Raw genomic sequence first — 11,165 nt, 5'->3', positions numbered from 1 at the left:
AAATTTTATGTTTAAATTATTTTTAAAATCACGATAAAATCATTTATCATACATAAAAATTATGATAGAATTAAAATAAATATAAGTAATAACTTTTATTTTTACCAAAATTAATTCTTTATTTAAAATTAATTTTATCATCATAATTCAACCATACACTAAATAACTCATTGCTACCATGCAAAACAAGGAAAATTTGAAACCAGATGAACCATTATATTTTCCCCACTTACAATTATTCTTTTTTTAAAGCAGATATTTATTATCTTCATCCCCAAAAGATAAAAGAGTTTATCTTCTTTTTTTTGGGTGAAGATAAAAGAGTTTATCTTGTACATGATAAATTGATAAAATGATAATCAATTAGGGCTAATTCTCCTAGTTATTTATTTTTAAATTTTTTATTTAAATAAGTCACTAATTTTATGCAATACAATCTTTTAACGAGGCAACTTAATATTTTTCTAAAATTGAACGCCTCACTTTATTCTATAGGTTATTTTTAACAAAGAAAAATGCCAGAAAGAAATTAATAATAATTGTATAAAAATCTTATATTAAAATATACGAAAATAAAATAAAATAAAATAAAATGATTACTTTTTGGCCGGATCTGATTAATAATAAGGTTTACCAAAAAGAAAAAGAAAAGAAAGAAAAAAGAAACTCAGAAGGGAAGTCTGAACACGCGCTCTCCGGATATATATTTTTGTATTGTCTATTGTGTGCGTCTTCTCTCTCACTCCCCTAAACCCTTCTCTCTCTCTCTCTCTCTCTCTCTCTATTTGTCTCTTTCTCACTCTAAAACCTTGAATTAGGAAGCAATCTTGGAACGCCATGCCCTTTGTACTTCTACGGAACCGAATGATCCATTGCGTGGTGGTCTAGGTTTCGTAGATTTTTCTGCAATATTGCGCACATTGGTAAGCTTCCAAGCCTTTCCCAGCGTTTCATGTTGATCTGATCCTTCTCTTTGATTTCTCTTTAACGACCTGCTTTTTGTGACGAAGGCTTTGGTTTGAATGTGTTTTGCTTCGACTGCACTGTACCTGTAAGTTTTTTTTTTTTGTTTGGTTAGAATGGACTCGGTGTTTTATGCGTTTGGTTTTTTCTTTCGGTTTGCCCTAACTATACGTTTTTTTTTGTAGAATTAGGGTTCCGTGAAAAATGAGAGAGGGGCTGAGATCGCGGACCCGATTGGGGACGGCTTCTGGTGGTGAAGGAGTTGATCACAAGAAAACGGTTGCTGTGAAGAGTGAGGCTGTTGATTTGGGTGATGAGGGTTTGGAGGTACAGAAGTCAACGATTGAGAAGAAGGGTGAAGTTGAATGCGGTGTGAAACAAGAATGTGGCTTTGATTTGAATGTGAGTCCGAGTGCAGATGTTGACTTAGCTGAGGATGGGAGCGGTAAGAGTTGTTTAAATGGTGGGGGTAGCATTCTAGTAGCTGAGGAAGATAGGAAGGCAAAGAAGAAACACGACTCAAACGATGGAGTATTGGTTGGTGGTCGAGTGTTGCGCCCTAGGTCAAAGAGTGGGGATTGTAAAAGACTGTATTATGGAGAGAATGATGATGTTGTTTCTGGGGATAATGGAGAGCATAGTGGGTGTGAGAGGGTGAAAGTTAAGAAGGAACATGAAGAAGCTGATGATTTTTTGGCCGACAGCTGTGAAAAGGAAATAATTAAGCCAAAGAAGGAAGGGGATGGCAGGAGGAAATTGAAACGGAAGCGTGGGAGGCCTCCCAAGATAGATTTGAAAGGGGAAGATGAACCAGGTGATCAGTTGCCACGTAAGCGTGGAAGACCCCCCCTGGCTGGCCGACAAAACCATCTCGTGACTGTGGTGACACATAATAGAAAAGGAAAGGCGACCCTTCGAAAAGGTAAAAAAGGTTTAACTAAGAGCGATGGTGCTAAGGTGAATGCAATTGGCGATACAAATTCAAGGAATTCTACTGGGGGTGAGTTAGAAAAGAAGGAGGATTCTCTTGTCAAGAGGAATGCAGTAAAGCAATTAGTGAGGGATCAAATAAAGGAACAGCTCTCAGCTGCAGGGTGGACAGTTGACTTTAGGCCCAGGAATGGCAGAGAGTACCATGATGCAGTGTATGTTAGTCTGGACGGACATACACACTGGTCAATCACCTTGGCCTACAAAAGGCTAAAAGAGTATTATGAAGCTGGTAATGGTGAAGGTAAGGCATATAAGCCAGGCTTCAAATTTACACCAATAGCAGAAGAGGATTTCAAAATGCTAACTAAGGTAATGAACAAGCAAAGAAAAAAAGGGGGAAAGGGTGGAAAGAAAGTTGATGGAGTCAATGGTAAAAAGAACAAAGAAAAGTCAGGTTATGGTGCAGGCATGGGTAAGTCAATGAAGAGGAAAATGAAAAGGAAAACATCACCTAACAGGATGCCAGTTGTGAGGGATCATAAGCGACAGAAAACACAAAACAAGAAGCGATGTGCTCCGTTGGCACGCAATGCCGAGGAGATAGATTCAGAAACTGAGGGATATGTACTGTACTGCGGAAAACGAACTTTGCTTGCCTGGATGATTGATTCGGGCACAGTCCTTCAAAATGGGAAGGTTCATTATATGCCACACAAAAGCAAAAGTGCGGTACTGGATGGTGAGATTACAGGAAATGGCATTCATTGTGGGTGCTGCGATAAAATCTTTACAATTTCAGACTTTGAACTTCATGCAGGAAGCAAACTTGCTGATCCACTTAAAAATATATATGTTGGGGAAGGAACTTCCCTTTTACAATGCTTGCTAGATTCATGGAATAAACAAGATGAATCTGAACGTAAAGGTTTTCATTTTGTTGATGTTGCGGGTGAAGATCCAAATGATGATACATGTGGGGTCTGTGGAGATGGTGGAGACCTGATATGTTGTGATGGTTGCCCATCAACATTCCATCAAGGATGCTTGGATATAAAAGTATGTATCTTGATGTCAGGGACATTTTAAATTGATTTTTCATATAATTGATCTTAATAGAACTGTTTCATTGTGAATCTCTTTTTTGGATAGATAGCTCATAGTCTTATGAATTATCTAGTTGTCCCTCATCATGAGTCATGACAGATAAAGGGCTTGAATTTCTGCCAACTTGGTGCAAATTTTATAGCATTTCTGAATACTCATGTCTCTATCTTCCTTTCTTAAACACGAAAGTTGTCTGGAATCAGCTTGTTTTGACAGATGTACAGGGCATGACATGTGCTTGCCCATCCATCACTTATAATCCAACATTGCTTATTTGTGGCCTAGATGGTTCAATACCTAAAAAACGTAATTATCATCTACTGGTTATGAGAAATTCATTATTAGAAAACTTGAGATGGATATGCCTGTAACATTTTGTGAGTAATGGGAAAATCTTATTGTTATTTCTATATCTTTAGTTTTCTGATGTATCCATGATATATCTGCATATGGAAAATTGTAAAGGATCTTTTTTGTTTTCTGCTTCCAGAAGTTTCCATCTGGCGACTGGCACTGCATTTATTGCTGTTGCAAATTTTGTGGATCAGTTAGTGGAAGTTCAAACCAAAGGGATGACAATGATGAACTTATTGTCTCAAAATTACTCACATGCCAATTATGTGAGGAAAAATGTATGTCCTTTACACATATATATTCTTTTGTTAAGTAGACACTCATTTCGCAAGTGGAGTAGCAGTAGCTTTTCCCTGATTGATATGAATACAATTTTTTTTTTTTTTTTTAATCTTTTGTAGATCACAGATCCTGTATTGAGGCAAATGATGCCAATACTGATGATTCCAGGGATGTCTTCTTTTGTGGAAACAGATGTCAAGAGGTATGGTGATGATGATCTATTTTTCATGTTCCTGAATCTTGATTGCTGCTTGTAATTGGTTGATGCTTGATTATTTGGTATAGTAAATTGAATTGTGCTAAGCTTTTGTGTTGCTATAGTGGCTATTTATTGTTTTAATGATTTCTTGCTTCCTGGTTCATGATATTTATCGCTAAATCTTCTAAACATTTTCTCGTCATTGTAATCAAACTAATTTATTTTGTTATTTTGTCCTTCAGTTATCTGAGAGACTTGAAATGCTCCTAGGTGTTAAACATGAAATGGAAGATGGATATTCTTGGACTTTTATACGACGGTCGGATGTCGGCTTTGATGCTTCTCAGATAAAACCTCAGATGGTTGAATGTAATTCTAAGTTGGCTGTTGCAGTATCAATAATGGATGAGTGCTTCATGCCATATATTGATCATAGAAGTGGGATCAATCTGATCCACAGTATTCTGTATAATCGTGGGTAAGGTCACATTGCCTCTTCTATTCACGATCTTTTAGCCACTTTTCTTGCATGTAACACGTGGTTGATTATGCCAATGACTTCTTTTATATGTGTGTGCATGTGTAATTGGTTAAAATACTGTGTTATGTCAGCTCTGAAAGTTTTTCAATATGAGAATTAAGAAACTGTCATGATTTGTGAATGGAAGTTCTGGACTACTCTGGTGAAACTAAATTAGTGGGGGTTCTTGGAGGGAAATGCATAATAATTGAAATATAAGAGGATATTAATTTTGGAGCTTTTTGGCTAGGCCCTGCTCCCTTTTATTACTAACTATCAATGTGGATGTGGAAGTGAAATATGACAATTAATATGTGGTTTCAAAATACTCGTGGTTTAATTAATGTGCTTGTATTTCCCTTCTATTTAAGAAGGAAGCAGAAAAGGTTACTGACAATGATAGGAGTGGTAAAAATAATTCATTTTAAGGATTCTATAAATTTTGTTCTAGGGTTTATTCTGTAGATAGGATAATATACTTTACCATGTGTTTCTAAAGAAAATGAAATAATAATTGAAGCTGATTCAAACATATGGATTCATGATGAAATAATCAAATGGAAACCTGATGTTAGACTATATTCTTTTGTGTGCTTGTTTTACTTCAAAGATAAAGACAAATGTGCAGGCTTCTAAGTTATATTACAGCCATCTGAGCTTGTTGTCTTAAAGAAAATGGAGAGGTGCTTCTAGTTTTTATTATTCTCATTGAGGGTTCTCAAACAAGAGAATGTAGAGTACAGACTAGCTCCTTTAAGGGGACTGGAGGAAGGCTTAGGAGGAAGGCTTAAAAGCATTAAAGCTTTAAAATGAGGATAACATCAGAGGGAAATGCTTGTTTATTTAGGAATAATAACTACTGGATACAAAATTTGCAGTGGCTGCATTCATATTTAGAAATTCAGCAAATATTATAACCTTAGATTTTAGTATTGATGTAATTTAAATATATAATTCCTCAAGCATGGCAAATGGAAAATTGCAGAATTGGGGATCGATCGAGCATTCCCCTTTCTGGAAGTTCATTATCAGTTAGAAATTATACAGATACTGCATTTGACCCTGCTAAGATTCCTTGAGTGGCCGAGATCAACTGGCAAATTTATGTATGTTGTAGTTTTAACCTCTAGTGTGCTGGCAGAATGGCCATCTGTAGGAGCAGTTTCTGCTTGTAAAATGTGGGATTGTGGGCTTCTGAGCACTAAGACCCCCCTCCCTCTTTGTGGTTTAGCTGCCTACACATTGGGGTCCTCTTGAAAGAGTGATCTTATAAGTTAATAGTTATAACTTAGAACCACGAAGGTGTAGTCCTTTTGGGGGCATTCAGATATCTTTGCAGATTAAATTGACAACTTCAAATGTGCAATGGTGATACTATGTTCTATACTGAAAACAAAAGCTAGTTTTAAAAATGTTCTGCAAACTAGTGTCATTGACCAGTGACTGCAAGTGGTAGACCCATTTCACTAAGAAATTGCATTAAAAAAAATCTCTAGATTCATGTTCTGAAATTGAAACTATTCCTACATTATTTCTTTGGAACCCATGACCTATTCAATGGCTCAATTTTTAATAATTATATGTCTGTTTTATAATATATGAAAATTTCTCATGCACACAGCAAGCAATGACATATGCTTATCATGAACTCTCAGAAAATAAGTTTTTTCTTTTTAAAACACTTTTCACTGTTATTACATTTACATTTAAGCAAATAAACAATGGTCTCCAAGTTATCAAGAACATTAATTATTGAATTGTATTAGGATGAATTGGTATTATTCTTGGACAGTTGGACTATATATGCAAGTAATAACATATGCTTATCATCTTTGTCAGGTCAAATTTCAATCGTCTGAATTATAGTGGATTTGTTACTGCAATTCTAGAGAGAGGTGATGAGATAATCTCTGCTGCATCTATCAGGTGAATGTCTACTTTAATTTTGTACTTGCATACATTTTTTCTGGAGCAGTCAATAAAGAGCATATATGCAAACTGAAGACTGCATATGGAATTCTACATTTTGTGTGGCCAAAACACTCTATTGGTATTTGACTGCAAATGGATGAGTTTAATGTTTTTGGTACTTGTTTTGAATTTCAATCATATTATTTTCATCAAAAAAATGTGACAGGTAATTCTCACCATGATGTAATCAAAATTGATCATTTTTTTAATAATGCACAGCTACTCCTAAGGTACCCATGCTATACGTATATGATACTGGCTACATACTCAATAGTCACTTATCACTCAAGTATGAGTTAGTTGATATAAAACGTTTAACTTTTGTTACTAGTAAGTGATTTAGTTTGCTAATAAATGAAAATAATTGCTACACAACTTCTGTACCTTCTTTAGATATTAAGTTAGGACTTGATTAAAATACTTATAGTATTATTTAATCACTTTATTGTTTTTGCTTTATATTTCTGTATATAATGAAAAAAATATATAATATATCCTGCCATACTCATACCCCAGGTTTTAGAAAAATTGTCATACTGCATGCCCATATCCATGCAACTTAGCTGCCAATTTACTATTTGGATCTACTAATGCAGAACCTTCATAATGTGGCATTACATCCTGTTGACATGTTTAACGTGTTTGGAATTTTTGACATGATTTGTTGTGAGGCTGCCTTGTTCTTCGGTCCTTTATTTTCTGCCCTATAGTTTAACAATTTCACTTGCATAGCTTTACTCCTCCCTCCCTTCCTCCCTGGTGAAAAATTCTGATGACATTTCTTTAATTCATCAAATAGGATCCGTGGGAACCAGCTAGCAGAGATGCCATTTATTGGTACCCGATATATGTACAGGCGACAAGGAATGTGCCGCCGGCTTCTAAATGCTGTTGAATGGGTAAATTTATTTTGTCTCAGTTTTAGTTTCCAAAACTTTGTTGGTTTTCTTTTTTAGAAATCCATGTTCTGTTAGCCTACAATTTCTTTTTCTTTGGATCTTTCATTTTGCTGAGTTTAAAAGTTCTATTTCTCCTACTATTACCAGGGACTCGGCTCTTTAAATGTTGAGTTATTGGTCATACCAGCTATCTCAGAACTCAGAGAAACTTGGACTTCTGTTTTTGGGTTTGAGTCACTTGAATCTACAAGCAAGCAAATATTACATAATAAGAATCTGTTGGTATTTCCTCATGTAGATATGTTACAGAAGAAGATATCAAAACATAAATTGGCTGGTCAAAATCTGAATCCTTCGGAAGGTACTTTTTCCTTGACACTTGTAATGTTCCTTTATATGGTTTTGCATGCCTGGAGACAGATATCCTTGCTATCTGTTTTATTTTAAATTTTGAACTTGATTTTTCCACAATGCATTTATTTTAGCTTTCAATCTTAAAAGGAATCAAATAGCAAAAAATTGTGATGGACCGGGCTCATCCGGATCGGATTTGATCAATTATACTGAGATTCCTCCCTCTAATGCAGGCCAGATAAATGATGAAACCATATCTATTGAATCTGGTTGTCATCTTCCTGATGGTTCATTGAACAAGGTACCTGACATTGCTAGCAATGCTAAAGATCATAGGAAATCTTCAACAGATGACACATGTCAAGTTGTATGTCAGGCAGCTCCCGAAATTTTGGTGATGGAAGACAACAATAGTATTGAAAATGCCCGTGATTATGTGACTGGTACTTGTTGCCGAGCTGGAGATAGCCAGTTGAACAGTTGCTGGGTTCCTTGTGAGGAGAGACAGTGCCTCACGTCTTGTATTAGATCTGAGGCCACCGAAGGAAATTGTGTTAGTGTTTCGTTGGAGGTTACTGAAAACTTTCTCAATCAGGTCAAAGTAGCAAATGAAGCTATTTCAAATAGCAGTGCTGAAAATTCTGCATCCTGTGGTGCAGAAAGAATTCCTCTTGACTCACAAATTGCATTTGATACAAGGGATTCAAAAGATTCTGGTGACTCTATTCACCAGGATTCATATAAGATTTCTGACAGTTGTGAACTGAGAAGCAAGACTGATTGTGGTGAACCGAACTTTATAGGAACAAAAGAAGTACATGCTGAACCTGTTCGTGTTTCTGGTTTTCATTCTAGACCCAAGGGTGATTGTGCTTCTTGTGAAGCTGCTTCTGCAACCAACGTCTTAATACACCTTAGATCACAGAAGATCACCGATAATAAGCCTTGGATGAACGGCACATCAGAGCTAGCTGATCCTGATTTACAGGTTGATCAAACTGCACGGAACAGTGCTCCCTCCTTGTGGAGCCCAAACACTGCTTCTGGTGCAGCTCTTCACTGGGCATCTGCTGGCAGTGCTTCACGTGGTAGTACTGAGGGGATAGTTTTGTCAAACCAAGCAAGTTGATTTGTGCTCCATTTGTAGTTAAGTAGGTTATATTTTGAGGGTGTTCACTAACAAAGGGAATCTAGCTATGCAATCTGGAAGCCCTTGGTCTTTGTACTTAGGATGGATGAGATTGTGTATTTTGAAAATTGGTGGTTGTTAGAATAGGGTGATCTTTCCTTCAGGGTATTTGATCGAGGAATTCTTGTAAGTATCCCAAAAACTTAAATTGGGAATGCTAGATTTCCTTATTTGGTATTAATTTTTTGAAAGACAATTTTAGGAAACTATCATTTCTAATGATTCTCTTTCCTCTCAACAAAACATTCTCATGGGAGGAGTGAGAATTTGAGATTCCTGTGAAGGTGAGGTGTTAGATTTATGATCTCATTTCTAAGAAACCTTTGAACGTATTTGTAACGTTTTTATAAAATTATAATCCACTAGAAAGATAGACATAATTACAAGGAAACATAATTCTCAAGAATAAAAATAAAGATTTTATATACCAACCTTCCTCTGAAGACAGTCTGCAGTTAAGCTCCATTTATTGTTAGGCAGAGGGGAAGAACACATGAGGATCAGGTATTTTATTGCTCCCCCAAGGCTTTGTTATAATTCTTGCCTTTTTTCTTTTCCTCTTTTAGGCGGTGCAGTTCATATATAATGGAGCTAAATTGCCTTTTGTTTAACTTGTTTTTGGGTTAGATTGACACAATATAATGTAAATTGTTGGGGGTTAGATTTTTTTTTTCTTGCTTAAAGAAATAAACTCATTACTCTATTATTATTTGAGTTTGTTGCCATTAATGTAAAAGCAGAGTGCGAAATAGCCAGTAACTGGGATTGGCAGAATTTGTTATATATTGTATGCCTTTTAAAAAGAAAATACACAAATTGAAAACACACAAGGTATACAGTATATAACAAATAATAACACCTTCTAAAAAGCTTGTGTATTCTCAATAAATTTTTAAACATACCAATAAATACTATCGTGTGTTTCCTAAAATTTGAATTGAAATCAAAATCACAAAAGTCATTGAGACAAAGTATCACTTTTTTTTTAATTGCATAGTCTGTAACTTAATTAGTAAGAGAACTTAATCAAGGAATCTGAGTTCAATCGGAATAAATCAAATGTGTACTGTAGCATTTAAATACGGAAATTACAGACAAAAAATGACCACTTTTTAAATATCGTTGGTCTCAGTCTCCTAGACCAAAATAAAATAAAATATTACTTTTATTATTTCTTATTCTCTGCCCCTGGCTTCACAGGAAATTCAGCATCTATAGTGATTTTTTCGCACTCAGTTCAGTTCATGAACTATATCTTAATATAAAGAGAAAAGGATAATACCAAAAAACAAAAACAAAAAATTTCACTGAGTGAATCTTCAGCGTGGCTTATCCCCATTCCCCAGTCATCCCATTATAAAACAAAAGAATCCATAAATTAAAAAAAATGAAAAGGGGCCACAAATTTGTGATTCCTTGATTCTGTCTGTTTGCCAATTCTTATTTTACTGATTTTGCATTTGGCCCTTTCTGAGTCACTCATTGTCTGGATGCATCGATTCTGCTCAATCAAACAAGGATTAAATAACGAGTTGTAATTGTTTATAGATACTATGAACTTGTCACTGCCCAACAACAGTAAGTAATTAATGTATAAAACTCAATCAATATTATAATTATCAATTAAATAATCAATGTAACACGCGCGCGCGCACATGGTATTTAGTAGCCAACTTTGACAAGTTAATTTCGTTTTAACAAAGACTACGAGGAGTTAAACTATATGATAAGAACTAAGAAGAAGAGATCATAGTCATAGGTATGCACAGAATGTCAGAATCTTTTATGATCCATCTGAATTTTCCACTGTCCTGCATATAATATATAACCTTGGTTAAGCTTAACTGGGATTGGGATATATATTTGACATAAAATAAAAGGCTAATAAAGCATTCATTGATAGGTTCAATGACCCAGTCTCATGCCACAGCTCAAAAACTAGTCTTCTGCTCCTCTGCAACATGCAGGGGAGACTAGTTTTTGCTCTTTCCTTTGGATGATTAATTAAAATGCGAATGCAGTATGGAACACCCCAAACTTACTCATTCATACATTGATGTATTTTCAAACGGCCATGTTAATAAGATGGTCAGAGGGCATAAGCTCAGTGATATACGAATTGATGTTCCCCATGATTAAGGGTGACCCAAGACCCTCAAAATCTCTTTGTCCAAAACATAAAACAAGTATTTATTGTATATTATGATGGAGAAAATAATGTATATAACTTGTCGATAAGTTGATTGATTTTTAAGATAACGACAATCATACATAAATTTTAATTGGTGGTTAAAGGTGAAAAACATTTAATCATGATTTTTAATTAATTGATAGTATAACTTTTTTCATTAGCATGGAAATTAAGTTGATGATATTATATAATACAAGAAAATGGAA

The 11,165-nt window shown here is 35.2% G+C and overlaps 1 protein-coding gene across 1 annotated transcript; it reads left to right on the top strand.

Moving 5' to 3' along the window:
* Positions 1-725: 725 nt before the first annotated feature.
* LOC114390018 lies at positions 726-9,051 on the top strand. The gene is made up of 10 exons (XM_028350709.1): positions 726-923; positions 1,011-1,051; positions 1,149-2,952; positions 3,491-3,632; positions 3,756-3,838; positions 4,078-4,313; positions 6,195-6,281; positions 7,126-7,225; positions 7,373-7,586; positions 7,813-9,051. Exons 3-10 carry the CDS (start codon positions 1,168-1,170, stop codon positions 8,706-8,708), a joined length of 3,543 nt encoding a protein of 1,180 aa, XP_028206510.1. The 5' UTR covers positions 726-923; positions 1,011-1,051; positions 1,149-1,167; the 3' UTR covers positions 8,709-9,051.
* Positions 9,052-11,165: the final 2,114 nt, after the last annotated feature.

The sequence above is a fragment of the Glycine soja genome, chromosome 2 (assembly GCF_004193775.1).
Source record: "Glycine soja cultivar W05 chromosome 2, ASM419377v2, whole genome shotgun sequence".
NCBI classification, from domain to species: domain Eukaryota; kingdom Viridiplantae; phylum Streptophyta; class Magnoliopsida; order Fabales; family Fabaceae; genus Glycine; species Glycine soja.
The sequence above is the reverse complement of the archived record's forward strand: the minus strand, read 5'-3'. Positions and strand labels throughout refer to the sequence as shown.

What these genes read in the sequence shown, in the direction of transcription:
- LOC114390018 (XM_028350709.1), top strand. Translation starts at nt 1,168, where the DNA reads ATGAGAGAGGGGCTGAGATCGCGGACCCGATTGGGGACGGCTTCTGGT. An exon ending in AAGGATGCTTGGATATAAAA is followed by an intron (nt 2,953 to 3,490) that starts GTATGTATCTTG and finishes TTCTGCTTCCAG; the next exon opens with AAGTTTCCATCTGGCGACTG. An exon ending in GTGGAAACAGATGTCAAGAG is followed by an intron (nt 3,839 to 4,077) that starts GTATGGTGATGA and finishes TTTGTCCTTCAG; the next exon opens with TTATCTGAGAGACTTGAAAT.